Here is a 15,322-nt window from a genome sequence, read left to right as displayed (position 1 = left end):
TTTAATATAAAGCTCTGTTTAGTCCCATAATTATCCATGGTCAGTTTTATGCCCTTATGCTCTTAGTATAATATTTTTCACTCTGCCATGTGCTTATAGTTGTCTACAACTTTCAGGTGACATGTCAGCGCCAGCGTATGGAGTAGGCACAAAGCACTTTGTAGACATAGTTTAGCTCGAACAATTTAATTAAATAGAAACTCCAATGATTATTTTAGTACCCTCACTTAAATATTATTTTCACTCGCGTTTATTAATTTGTTCAAGAATCGGCCGTAGGTAACTTCAGTTACTAGCTATCACGATGCTTAACCCTTGGGTACGGGGAGCGGGTCGTGACAGTAAGTTATCCTAATAAATTGGAACAAGAGCATATAATGTAAATAAAAATCACATCATGATTAGTAGAGGCCAATCTTTGATCGGACGAGCGGAGGTGCTCAATTCATGACATTCCCATCTCGTACTTAAGTTCCTGATCCGAGACAATCTTGGTGATGACAGACACGTGGCCTTTGGCACGAGTCATGGGTTTCCTAAATTTCTCAAAAATATTTAGGTGACAAGTTTGTATTTGGTAAAGCAGTCTATTTTTGGCAATTTGATTCAAAATCGATTTTCTAAAAGATTTGTCGGATTTGAACTCTTTAGTGTTTTTTTATTTCACATTACACTTGTGAAATTAGATTCAGAACCGTGGGAGTCCGATACTGTAAGGCTATTCGTCTTCCAAAAGGAGCGCGAAAAGTCGAGTTACACCCATGTGAAGGTACAACCATAGTGCAACGGCTCCAAGATACAAACCAAGCGCTCACAGCCTTCCTCATCCGATGTTCATGTTCACCAGGAAGATATGCACGAGTCACGAATAAAAGTTGTTCAAAAATACAAAAGATAGAACGAACTATACTCCTCAACAAAATCTCAATATATATTATACTCAAGTATACTATTGTCTGTCTCTTATGTACCCTTCATCTTTAGAAAACATAAAAATATATTTAAGTGAAAATCTTATAAGAATTAATACTAACATTTAATCATTACATACTTATAATAATAAAACTTAATAATAACTTTGTAGCTGAAATGTTTAAATAAGCATCATCAAATAAGCATAAGACAAATATGCCACTAAACCAAACAAAACGATATCAACATGGAAAATAAATGCTAATAGAGAAGGCATAGAAAGCTATCAGACCAATAAGCATAATTTACCTTGGCTAGGTGCTAATTTTTGGCCTACTAATTAGTTTTGCAGGATGGCCGACCCCATCTTAGACACAATTGAAATTCCATATTACCACCATTAACAGCATCAGCATCTTGACGTCAAAGGTAATATAATACCTAAACCAGCACAAATTGCCATATTTGCCTTCACAACTTTCATGAACTCCAGATTCCTATTCTGCACACATATTTTCCGACATATATTATGAACAAAGGCTAATTAAAAGCGTTGTGTTATAATACATATAGGCCTATTTTGGGACCAATTTTAGTAATCTTAACTGTTCACATTTTAACACTTCATTAAGTGAAATATTTATGTAAAAAATCAAAATGATTGAATCATATTTGTTTGGGGATTTGGTCAAAGCCCACTCATAATAATAAAACTTTAATACATTAATAACAAACACAAAAAAATTTCATTGAAAAGTCTAATACATACCATTATTACTAAAATATTAAACTTTAAAATAATATAACTTTTGATCTAGAAGTAAATTTGAAATAAAATTAGTATTTTTGGAATCTTCTCATCAAAATCTATCTAATAAGATCCATTTTGACTATGAAATTCTTAAAATAATAATAATAATTTATTACCGTCAAAATTGATGTAAACAATAACATGTCACTCTGTCTCACAGTAACATGTTACTTTGACAAATTGTTTAAGAAAAAAAGAAAAAGATATTTTACTTTATTCTTGTTCAATTATGTGCCTCCTCCGTAGGGGGTTTATGAAGCAAAGTATATTGGACTATCATTTTCATCAAACAAGAGTTAAATTGAGGGGTTTTGACTAAATTTTTCTATTTGTTTTACAAAAATAAACGACAAAAATAATTTCAAAAATAACTATTCATTTTTTTGAAATATAAATTTGATTTAAAAATATAATTACCGATATCCGATCATCTCATATTTTAGTAATTTTGTACAAGGGGAAGTGATTGAGACCCTCTCCAATCACCACCCCTACATGTACGTGGGGGTTGGTGATTAGAGGAGAAGGAAAAAAATAGAAAAAGAAAAAAAGAAAAACTGGCCAATCAGAGAGAGAGGGGGTCATGGGGGTGCCCCTTGTGGCGGTCCAAGTCATTTTCCTTTATACAAGGATTGCAGTGTAACCAAAAAAAAAAAAAAAAATTTCAAATTGAAGGGTGTAATGAGTTGAATTAGTGGTGTAAATAGAATTACCCTTTCCTTTTTCAAGAAACTAAACTTATTCTAAATAATGGTGTTTTATGATACTTCTGTTAGTTTTGATAGAAAAATTAACGGTAACTATAACGCCTTCAATTTCATAAGACTTGACTCGTCCATATTCATTATACACTCCAAATATCAATTGTATTAATCATCCGGAAGTGATAAATTATCTCTAACACATCGTTAATCATATTATAGTAAATCTCTACTTTCGATTATATTTCATTCAATTCATTATAAGATTACAAAAGGTGAATTACATGGGAGTATGCATTCATAATCTTTAAGACTTGAATCTATAACATATAATGTAATAACTACGAAAGTAAATTACATCCAAACATATGTCCTATAGGCTTATAAATACTAATGGACTTAGGGAAAAAAAATCCCCAATAAAAAATGGGTTATTTTTCGAGTTCCATAACTAATTATTTTATTAGTTTAAAGACAATTAAAACATACTTGTTAATTTGAGGACACAATTTTTTTTGGATAAAATTATCCTTATTGTAGTTTTATTATTCATTTACCTTTGACTTCCATCAACAATTATCGATTGTTGGTGTCCATCGTTGATTACATGTGACCTCTTTCTAATGCAACTTAATAGTAAAGTGAAATTTCATTGATTGTCACACAAGGTTAGAAATTTCACTGTCTTAAAAGTAGTGAAATTTCTTTGACCAATATCACTAAAATTGCAAAAGATTGGAAAATTTCCATTATTTGGAAATTCAATAAATAAGTGTATTTATTTTTTTATAAGTGTACTTTTATTTGGGTTATATCACCTCTTTATTTTTTTAACACATTTTTTCTTAAAACGTCTAAAAATGCACTAAATAAGCAAACTTCAAACAACTCTAACGTCAATTAAATTTTCATTATATTAGTGAAATTTCACTACTAATTCAATTAAAGCTTAATATAAAATTTAAATGTCTTTATATTTACAATGAAAGTTTTCACAGTGAAATTTCATTGGTTAAGAATATCTTATAGATTAATTAAGATACTAGTACATGAAAAGAAAATTTTCACTAAATTCTCCTTTAATTTAGTTGTATTTTATATTTTATTTCCATCCTTAATTATAGTGGAGTCTAAAATCACGAGAGAGTAAAATAAAATTTTGAAAAGATTGGTCTGGTGGTCTAGATGTAAGACATGGAGGTGTACATTCTCTATGGTTTGTAAGTGCATATAATTTTTTTGAGGATAGGAGTAAAAGTCTTGACTTTAATTAAACATGTTCGTGAATGATGAAATTAGTCAGCCTATTAACTAGATATCGAATTTTTAAAAAGTTTAAAAATTTTGGCCTTTCTATTTTAATTTTTAAAAAGTATTACATATCTCAAATAATCTGCCAAACAACTTACATACACATAAGATTAACACAAACCCACATATATATATATATATATATATATCTCACACCTTAAAAAAAAAAAAAAATTTATTTAAGATGAATAACATCACTCTTAGGCCTAGTTTGGGGAGATTGAAAAAATACAAAAAGTTAAAAAGTCACTATCCTATTTAAGTCACATCATCTTATTTAAGTCACATCATCTCTCTAACACATCACTTCAAACCCAACCCAAACTTAACTTATATTTCATAAAAAGTCAAAAAGTACACTTATTTAGTCTTTCCAAACTAAGCCTTAATTTTTTAGTTAAATTCTATTTGAAGGTAGATGGGCCCACGGCCCTATTTTATTTTGCATCGGGTCTGGTGTTTTTGTTTTAGGTTGGGTTGAGCTCCCTTGTCCGTCGGTTGTCTAGGTTTTCATTGTCGTTCTCGTATCATCTGTGCTGGGAGGTGTGTATGGCTTCCGATCTGTGCAACGAAAGGAAGGATTCCAAATGGGAGATTAGAGATTCACCGGCAAAGAAGCAAAGGTGCGAGGATTACGGTTCACCACCACCGCTTTGTTCATCAGCAGAAGAAGAAAAAGAAAAAGAAGACCCTAGATCAAAAATTGTAGTCTATAACTACGATGATTCAGATGTGGAAGACGACAGTGATGGAATGCATGAGTTTACTGAAAGGGAATACCAAGAACATAATCGACAGATGACCGAAAGCGATGTAAGTGTGTGTTTGTTTTTGTTTTTGTTTTTGTGCGCTTTGATTCATTTATCTCAATTTTCTTCTAAATCATATATTAATTTACTACTAGTGTTATTATTATTGTATTATTAATTTGTGGGCTTTACATACATACATACATATACAAACAGGGCTTTGATGTGATGTCGTTCCCACGCTCCTTTGCTTGCGGTACAACAACCCCTCTTTCTAATTTCAATGAGATTGCCGACGACCTCAAAGCTTTTTCCGAATTGGCTCTTAAGGAATACAATGAGAAAGAGGTGTATTTCTTTATTCAATTGAAGTTTTGTTTTGTTTTGTGTGTTGTGTGTGTGTGTGTGTGTGTGTGTGTGTGTGTGTGTGTTTTTTTTTTATTGGGAATATATATATAACATATATACATATATTAGACAATGTTTTTAATTTGCTTTGTTGTTCATATATATTGTAAAATATGTGTGCAGCATACGAATTTGGAGTTTGTGAAGGTTGTCAAGGTAAACAAAGCGGTTGTTGCTGGTTTTTTGTATTATATTACCTTTGATGTCAGGGATGCTGCTGCGGTTGATGGTGGTACTACGGAATTTCAAGCTTGTGTCTGGGATGGGATTGCCCACACTGAAGTACTCATTTCTAGGCTGAAAACTAGCACATAATCGAGGTAAATTAACTACTTTGGGTATATCATTTGTACCTATGTAATGATCTTTATTGGTCTGGCACCTTTATGTTGCTTTTATATCAATTATATTCCGTGTTGATATCAAGTTTTGTTTGCTTTGGTGGCATATTTGTCCTAATGGAATTGTGTGGTAATTGATCGGTTCAATACCTTTCTGTTGACAGAAAATCTGTGTTTAATATGAATCGAGCTTGAAACATAGGCTGATTGGGCTGGATCAATAATAGATCGGAGGAGGGACTCTTTTTTTTTTTGGGTGAATAAGAGGAGGGACTTCAATCTGTTGTTAGGTACACTTGTTTAGGGTGTTGTGTTGCAGCAAGAAATGGGTCATACTCATTTAGTTTTGTAGGATTAGGGACCTTAGGAAGGAACCAACCAAGTGATTAGAGTAGAGGTAATTTCTTTCAAGATAGCATCACCAGAATTGAAAAAAAGAAAAGAAAAGGAAAGATGTAATAAAATAAAATGACAGGCCAAGCTATCTTGAAGAACAAGGCACTATAGCCATTGGGGCCAGGAGATTTCTCATCTTTGAGAGAGAACTAGGTTTCTCTAATCCCTTCAATGGCAACATCCATGTCCAGTTTCTGTTTCTGTGCATCATTTAGCTGATCACTTTCAGTACAAGTTCATGTCTTCTATGCTTGCCCCAGCACTGCCTCCATTATGGCCTAGCAGGTTCTGAAAATAGGTAATAATCTTAGCATTTACTTGGTATCATCAGTAATGGTAACTCCATCATCCCTTGTTATACCCATAATCATATTTCTGCCCCTTCTTTGATTGACAACTTGAAAAATAATGGAGTGTTTTACTCCTTGCCGACGGCCTGTGCACTCCTAGGGATTAGTCGGACTTTGATCCAGACATCCCATTGCCAATCAAAATAAAAAATAAAAATGAAAAATAATGGAGTGTTTTGGTCCCCCAAATTGAGCCATTGAACTCAAGCCTTCTGCTTAGTATGCTGTCCTCATTCCTGCACAGCTCATTAAATATAGTTGTAGCTCTTTTCTCCACCCCAATCAAATCTGCATCATTGGGGTTGGTATCAAAACTTTTATGAACTGCCTCAAATTTGAGATCTAACTTCCTCCACCTTCTTTGAGATGTCGCCATATCTAAATTGGCTTAGCTTCTTCAACTCAACTTTCAGCATTTTCAGCTTTTGGCATAGACAAAACATGGGAGTGCCCAGAACATGGTTTCTCGAAACTCTGGCAACATAACCAAGAATTGAGGGTGGTCAGCCCAACAGTCGAAAAATGTTAAGGGCTTCTTTTGCTTAATAGGGGCAGGCAGCACTTTTAACCAAGATAGGGCTATGATGGTCACATATTCCCGCAGGGAGGAATTCTACCTCAGCCATCGGCACTTTCATGGTCCAAGCCTCATTGATGAGAGGTCTATCATTCTCCCGAAGCACCTGACCATTTGTTCGTGTGAATTGCTTTCCTCGATATTTAAGATCATCGAACTCAGCCCTCACAAATCAGTCATTGGAGTTGTGCATGTACCTGGGCCACTTGACAGAGCCCCACAAACCTACCATGAGTGCTGGTCATTCATGCTAATGCACATTACATTCAGTATGTCTTGATCCCATAGGATCCATATTCTTTCCAAAGTGGATCATTGTAATTGGACACCTTTTTCAGCTTCTATGTAATAAATTCAAAGGCCATATCCTTATTTACACTTTTGACTTTAGTTTCCGACTGAGAAGCATGGACGCGGCCGCGGACATGCAAATTTTCAACATGAACAAACACGCGGACATGCAAATTTTCAAAAATGTAGGACATTTTTATTATGACATTTTTTAATATTATATTAGCTGTTGTAAGATAGTTTTTCTATATAATTTGTTTCATGTGTTAGGAAGTGTTTGACGAGTGTCGTGTCGGTAGAAGTGTTCATACTTCTTAGATACACATATATATACAAATTGTAAGAAATATATATGCACTAGTATACATATACATATATCCAATTTGTATGTGCGGAATGACAAGGGAATCCCAAAATGCAATACATGTGTTATATACAAATTATACTTGGGAAATAGAGAGTTACATCCAAAACAAGAATAAGTGATGCCATTAATTTGAAATGGGTACTTTTTTGATTGGCACCGGAGTGTTCGGATCAAAACCTAACTAATCCCCAAGGGTGCACAAGCCCACAGCAAGGAATTTTTCGCAAGTGCACCACAATTAATTCAAAAGTTTTGTTCCAGTCCGATGGTCTCAAGGAATTGTTAGCACCTAAGAGGTTTCGATCCCTAAACCTTGGAACCTTGGAGAGAGCACACACCCACCTTCCCCCCTCCCCCCTTCCGCCGACCCAAGGTCTTGCCACTAGGCCAACCCTAGGTTTTTTTTGAAATTGGTACATTGTCCACAAATGCATCATCAAAAGTAGAGTGCTGATCATTATAGTTGGGGAAAATGTTACATAAGAACTCTAAGGTGGTGTTTGTTTTGAGGGATTGAGGTATGGGATTGGACTATTAGTCCATTGTTTGGTTCAAAATTTTTGTAGCAGACTATTAGTCCCTCTGGATTATTAGTCCTAAATCTATTGGACTATTGTGTCCCATGTGGGGTGGGGGTTGGGACACAAATGGGGGATAAGGGGATATGGGATTAGGTGGTGAAATGACCATTTTAACCCTGTACTATTTAATTATGTATTATATTTAGTAAAATTCAATAAAATTTAAATGTCTCAATTTAAAAATAAAATAATTTTATTTAATTTTTATTGATGCTTTATTTATTTAATTTTTTAAAATAGTTTTTTATAGATATTTTATTTTAAAATTTTGTTTATATTTTATTTTATTATTATTTTTTAAAATAAATTTATTTAAAATTTTAATTAAAAAAATAACATATATTTTATTGATATTTTATTTATTTAATTTTTTAAAAATACATCTATTTAATTGTGTAAAAAATAAAATAAAATAAATTTTTATTTAATCTAGCTAAAAATGATTAAAATATTAAAGATATGTTTAATATTGCTATTACTTAGTAAATAATTGAAAATGGTAAAATAGTCATTTGAACATTTATCATTCTCCATAATATCCCAAACAACCATAGGATTCATATCTTATCCATCTAAATAGTCATCTTCTGACATCTAATCCCATGACTAAACAAACATAGGATACAAATCCAATTCAACCAAATAGTCGGGGGACAATGTATCCCAGGACTAATAGTCTGAGGGATTCCAATCCCCCCCTTATCCAGTCCGTCCAGACAAACACATGCAGGGTTAATGATTTCTCTGTTGAATGAATCTAGGAAGCAACTGTACATTGGGTGGGGATGCAAATAGAGGCTTTTATAAAGGAGAAGGCTGGACTGGAAGTCCTGGGACAAGGTCCTTGGTGTGGATTTTTTGAAGAAGAATGGGAGGTAAGAAAGCAAATCAAAGAGGAATGACGAGGGAGGTGAGGGAGGAGGACGGACATGGCAGGGGAAGATGAAGACAACGATTAAGTTTGACTTGATAAATTTTTTTTCATCCTATTCTCTTAACAAGTGCGTGTTTCACAATATCTATCTGTATAGATGGAAAATATAATGATAGCACTTTAGTACCAAAATCACATGGATGGTATTTGGCTATTTTTAAAAGGCATGAGATAAAGTGCTCTTGGCCATGCCACATGGGGTAAAATGGATCATGTCAAAAACAATATTCTTAACGGAATTAAAGCTCTCAGACTAACCTTGTTTTTTTTGTTGCCACCAAATTTAGTACAATGTGTATCTTTGGACTAAACATTAGATGAGTATTGGATGATATAGCATGACTTCACAATAATAAAGTGATTTTCTCTCTTGTCAGGTATGTATTTGCCAGTCTTAATTTGGTCTTGCCCTTCCTTCTACAAACATGAAATCAGAATACATAGTGATTAATTTAAGATTAGAGAGTATGTTAACATTACATATGGTGGTGGCCTTTTCTTTCTTGAATTTTATTGATGAGTTCATGGGTTGCTATTCACACTTCCTTCCCCTTAGGACCTTTTTTTCCAGCAAGGTGGTGGGTAGGGTCGAGTAAAAGACATCACTCCATGAGGAACTTCACACTCTTTGTATCAGAAGCACTATTAATTTATCATTAATAAATGAAAATGACCAACTTCAGCGCCTCTATGAATACTTATTTGTTTACTTATTCGGAAAATAATAGATTAGTCCTACTCTTCCCATGGAAATACAGTTTAGTCCTATCCTGTTTTTATTATGACAATTCAGTCCTACTTTTCATAAATATTTTTAGAAAAGTCCTATTTTTCATATATTCCTCCTTTACCTTTTAAAGTTTTATTATGAAAACGCCATACTAGAATTTTATTACATCAGCGTTCTCTCTATACCAAGGTTTTCAAAGGCGCAATTGAGGTGCGACTTGAGGCGCATCTTGAGGTGAGGTGCAACAAAAATGCACAGATGCGTTCTTTTTTAGGTGAGACTCCAGCTATGCACATGCCTCAATCACAGAGACGTGCGCATTTCTCGCGCTTTATGCTCTTTTTATGCATCCGATGGCGAGGCTCAAGCCTTTGAAGGGTTAGATTTCAAAAATAAAAAACGGAAACGATAGAGTATTTACCTTATAAGTCGATCTTCTTCAAATCAGAGTCCCAACAACTTCGAATTAGTCTTTGAATCTTCTCCAACGAACTAGGGTTTCAAGGTACGAAGTCTATCTCTGTCTTTCTCTCAAGTTGGGTCTCTCTCTCTCTCTCTCTCTTGTTGTTTCTCTGTTTCTGTATCGTCTCTTCAAATATCTATAGAGACAGTATTCTTTAATTATTTATTTATTTATTTATTTATTATTATTTATTATTATTATTATTAAATTAATTTTGTATTTAATAAAAATTCAAAAAGGCTTACAACTCCCCTCAACAAGGGTAAAACGCCTTTTTTTTATTAAGTCTTAGTCGAGTTGAACCAAGTGTGTGGATGGTTAATTTATGTGTTATTTATTAGCACGTTGATTGTTTGTTAACAATTAATTTTGAGTTTTCTGCTATAACGACATTCTTTTTCATTTTTATTTTTTCTTCAGCATATCTATGTTATGTATGGTTTCAAATTTATTCTTACTGTTCATTTCAGTTTGATACTTCCCAAATTTCTCGTTCAATGCAATAAAATTCATCAGCTTTCCTTCTATGAGGTTTGTGTTTGTAATTTGTGTAATAACAATCTTCAACTTTTCTTGTATTTGGTGTACTGACTAGTCATGTTTTACAAGAAGGTAGTTTAATGACATACATAGACTTAGGGCTGAGCAAGAAATCCGTAAAATCTGCAATCCGATCTAGTCCAGTCCAATCCGATAAGTTTGGATTGATTTTTTGAATCCGTAGTTCGTTCCAGATTGAAGAATTAAAAATCCGTAGTCCACAGATTGGTTCCGGATTGAACCCCATGGTTCTGAATTGGAACCCGATCCGGACCGTATACAAATAGTCTATATTTTTATTATACATCCTCCCCATAATATCTTCTCTTATTCTATATAAAACCTAAAGTTAAATCTAAATCTGTATAATATCTTTTTTTATTACTTTTGTTTGTTAGTTTAGTTTTAATTTGTAATGGTCTAAATACTTACGGTGAAACTAGTTTTCTTATAGTTATTTAAATTCTAGAACAGTATGTCGCTATTATAAAATAACATGTTGCTATTGTGGAACTAGTATAACGTTATGTTTATGTTTTTATGAAATTAGAGTGTTATATATATATTTTTGTTATTTAATTATGTGAATCTGTGGTCCTAAACCGATCCAATCCGTGTTTAAATGGATTGGTTCGGATTGGTTCCATGATTTAAACGGATTGGATTGGTTCCAATTTTTCAGGAATGATAACGGATTGGTCTTGGTTTTACCCCAATCCGGTCCAATCTGGGTCATGCTCACCCCTACATAGACTAGCCTTGGCATTTACAAGCTGAAAATGTTTAGATAGCCGAGTAAAAGTTGAGGATACAACTTGAAATGATTAGAGATTCTGAGAGCCAACACCAATTTGGGTTGCCCATAATCTAAACAAATGACTGCGCTATGCTGTATCTTATTTTGAATAAAATCTATACTAATAACTGGCAAATATAGAGTGGGTGAAGCAATAACTGAACACTAAAAAAATTGATGTTGCAAGCGCTTGCATATTTGCTTTGATCACATATAAAACTATACAGCCATAAAAGTGTTTTGTATAATCCAACGTTGGTGAACAAGTGGTGGCTTTAGATGCCTCTGTTTTAAAGCTGATCGTATAGTTTGGTTACTTGCAGGTGAGATTGAAGATTTCACGAAGGTAATATGCATATGGAGTCCGAGTCAGTTGTTGGAAAGGTGTGCTTCTATGAAACAAAATGAATATAATATTAGAATCTTTGTACATGTGGTGGTAGGTTGTGTTGGTAAGGTTTTGTTGACGTCAAAAACTTTGGATATTGACAATTATGTTGTTACTTGATTTAGTATATGTCTAGATTAATATTCTAAGCTAATATCTAAACTAATATTTATAAAACAATGTCGTCCGATGATGTTTTGTTTGACAAGTGAAATGTATGACACATAACAACTAGAGTAGATTGCTTGTCTAAGTTGTATTTTAACTTTAAACATGTAAAAGAACGTAAGCCCAAAGCATCCTAAACAATGGAGATGCTCGATACGCATGCTGTTAAATTTGAAAGTGTGTGAGGTGTCTGCAGAAGTTGTTTCAATGTGATGGAAGTCAAACAGACTGATGTCTGTTTACTGTGCCTATGGCTGGTTGGTGTTTAGTGTGAAACAATGGTGCCCACATGTTGTGTTTCGCACGAATTGAAAATGATCTGTTTGAGTGACTTCAGCATAATTATCGAATTCCCCCCTTTTCGCATATTTTGTTGATAGTGCATTGCTTGAGAATTAAACCCTAGGCTCAGTTGGGAATCTCATGACTATTTTGAGACTATTTTGCACATTGTTGACATCTATAGTGCAACGACGACTCAAATCAATGTTTATGAGAGGGTGAGACTACTTGAGTGGTTTGTGAAGTATCGCATTGATCTAGATGCATTGTGCAACTGTATTTCCTAAGGTGATGTAGATAGATCCTATGGAGTGACTAACCTCATTAGTAGGAATGACAACGGGGCGAGGAGTGGTGTGTTTTATAGTCTGTCCCTGATCTTCGATTTTGATTTTTTCCAATACTCGTTTTATACAACTACCCGTGCGCCTAACAGGGTTAAAACCCGACCCCGCTTCTTCTGTTTCAATTTACTAAGTAAAGCAAAAAACCATTTCTACTACTTGTTTTTACAAAGAAAAACAAAAATTTAAAAGGACAAAAAAGTAAGATAAGATAAGCCAATTAAAAGAAATATTTTTTTATTGAAAAGATCTCACACTAGGAAAACAAATTAAAATAATAACTAAAGCCCGTTTCTATTGCTTCAATTTACTAAGGCCTCGTTTGGCAAGTGGTTTTTTAACCAAAAAGTCAAAGTCACTAAAAAAATCAAAAAGCTAACAACTCATATCAAAAAATCAAAAATTCTTTTTTTTCTCTATTTTTTGCACATATTTTCGTAAAAGTCAAAAAGTCATCCCAAACATACTGATTTTTTTTAGCTTATATTTTAGCTAAATAGCTTAAAAGTTATTAAATTAGTCTGTTCTCAAATGAGGCCTAAGTAAAGCAAAAAACCGTTTCTACTACTTTAGTTTAGAAAGAAAAATAAATAAATAGATAGGACGAGTCAACTAGGGGCATGTTTGTTTGAGCGAACTAGATAAAAGGGAATTGTAATGCAACGGATTATTAATCTTGGGGTAAATAATTCTTGGACTATTTAGTTAGAAATGATGTGTGGCCTATTTGTTTTGTCATGAGATTAGATGTCATGGGCTATTTTTACTGAATCTCATTTTTCATTAGGAAATTATGAAGAATGGTTACTTTTCAAAGGATCATTTTGTCCTTTTGAATTGTTTACAATGACAATACTAAATTTGAAATATATTTTATTTTTTTATTTGAAGTTTATTTATATTATTTTACTAAGATCATTTTTAATTTTGTTTAAATACGACATTAGAATTATATTTTCATTTATGATATTGCTAATACGAAAGGGGGAAAAAAAGAAGAAGAGAAGACTAATATATCATGAGATTAATTTATACATATTTAATGATGTGTAGCCCATATTTGTTTTGTCATGAGATTAGATGTCTAGAAATGATTATTTTAGTGAATCTCATGTTTGATTAGGAAATTATGAAGAATGATGACTTCTCAAAAGACTATTTTATCCTTTTGAATTGTTTAGAATGATAATACTAAATTTTGAAATTTTTTTTTTTTATTTGAAATTTTTTATTTTATTTTATTTTTTGGGGGTGGATATTTATTATTTTATTTTATTTTACTAAGATCATTTTAAATTTTGTTTAAGTATAACATTAGAATTATATTTTCATTTATGATTTTGCTAATACAAAAGGAAAAAAAGAAGAGGAGGAGACATATCAGATTAATTTATACATGTTTAAAAAAACAATTAAATGAAAAAAATAGATGCTATGTATTATTTTTCTTTTAAATATTAGAAGTATATATCTTTTTATTATTTTGCTAATATAAAAGAAGAAGAAAAAAAAAAAGATTGTTATATATCACGAGATTAATTTATACGGGTTTAAAAAACAATTCAATATGTTTATAAAAATAAAAGAAATAAATGTAATATATCTGAGGGTCAATTTCATCATTTAACTATTTAATCTAGAGGTTGGCTCAATCCACCTATTTCTATCCCATACCCCCGTCGCTGCTTGAAAAATGATTACGACCTATTACGGGAATCAGCCGATACGGTTGCGATTTTCGGTCACACCGCGATACCGATGGGTATCCGTAACGAGACCTAGTTTTTCCGGTATGAATCGGCCGGTATGCTACGTACCGGCCGTTTTTTAAAACTATGGATACCATTGGATTATGAGTCTTTAGTAATTCTTTTGTAATTTTTTGTATTGAAATCTTAAATATTTTCTTTGAAATAATGTGATTATAGAAACAAAAACAATAAAGTAGAATTTAATATTTCCACTGTCAATTTTAGATATCACTTGGGTTACTTGTACCTGTTTGTTTGTTTTTTTTTTTTTTTTTTTTTGAGTTAACAGAATATTATGATTGTACTGTTCTTTCTTTCTTTTCTTAAAAAAAAAAAATTCAAATTCAAATTTTGGTTGTGTTTTTGAAACATGATTCTACACCTACATTTGCAAATGATGTTTGGAACGAACTCTGCAGAGAACTCTGAGATAGGCGCGATTTTCGGAATTTTTTTTTTGCAAATTTTGTCTAACCGGTCGTCCCATCGGTTGATCGGAATAGTGAAATTTTTTTTTTTTTCAATTGATATGGTAATTTTTATATATTCGAAAAAAATATTTTCTGAATTTTTTAAAAAAAATTTATGTGCTTTAAAATAATTTTGAGTTGTATGTTTGATTATGAGATGTAATTTTTTGTATCAAATATCAATTGTCACATCAACAATTCCTTACTCAATTCAAAACTCTTTACCAAATAAATTTTCCACACTCAAATCATAATTTCAAACCTCACAAATTCAAAATACAGCTCATACTCTCAAATTATATTTTTAAAACTTTACCAAACGCAACTTAAAATTTTCATTGTTTCCTCCATTTTATTTTCCAAATCCCAGTTAAAATCATGTTCTAATTTTAATCTTGGGAAAACAGTTACCACAGTTTCAAATTTCAATGCAGCTTGTGATCGGTTGGCCAAATTCTTTGCACCAAAGTCAAGGATTAGGGGCTTGTTTGATTGGGGAACTATAGTATAGGATTTTGGATTAAGATTATTAATTTATTAGTTACAAATTTTATTATTCGGATTAGAAGTCATTCTATGTAACAAAATTGACGCATTTTTTAATACTACGACTAATAACGTAAAACATATATATAATTAAGATTATATATTATTATATCTA

The 15,322-nt window shown here is 32.3% G+C and overlaps 1 protein-coding gene across 10 annotated transcripts in view; it reads left to right on the top strand.

Moving 5' to 3' along the window:
- The first annotated feature begins 4,155 nt into the window (after window positions 1-4,155).
- The window catches only part of LOC114274207 (UPF0725 protein At4g28920), a 43,729-nt gene continuing 32,562 nt past the window's right edge, over window positions 4,156-15,322 (top strand). The window contains exons 1-6 of one of the 10 annotated variants that reach the window (XR_003633332.2): window positions 4,169-4,548; window positions 4,701-4,832; window positions 5,016-5,212; window positions 9,649-9,964; window positions 10,393-10,453; window positions 11,582-11,823. Coding sequence is in view for 3 of the 10 variants with exons in the window: in XM_028216090.2 (XP_028071891.2) it covers window positions 4,285-4,548; window positions 4,701-4,832; window positions 5,016-5,207 (588 nt within the window). In the remaining 7 variants the exon portion in view is untranslated. Of the gene's footprint in view, window positions 4,549-4,700; window positions 4,833-5,015; window positions 5,213-9,648; window positions 9,965-10,392; window positions 10,454-11,581; window positions 11,824-15,322 lie in introns of those variants that run through there. The other 9 variants (XR_003633331.2, XR_014343647.1, XR_014343645.1 and 6 more) reach the window with 9 other exon arrangements.

The sequence above is a fragment of the Camellia sinensis genome, chromosome 11, assembly GCF_055761805.1.
Source record: "Camellia sinensis isolate YWXY chromosome 11, ASM5576180v1, whole genome shotgun sequence".
Classification (NCBI taxonomy): domain Eukaryota; kingdom Viridiplantae; phylum Streptophyta; class Magnoliopsida; order Ericales; family Theaceae; genus Camellia; species Camellia sinensis.
This window is presented reverse-complemented; position numbering and strand designations above follow the sequence as displayed.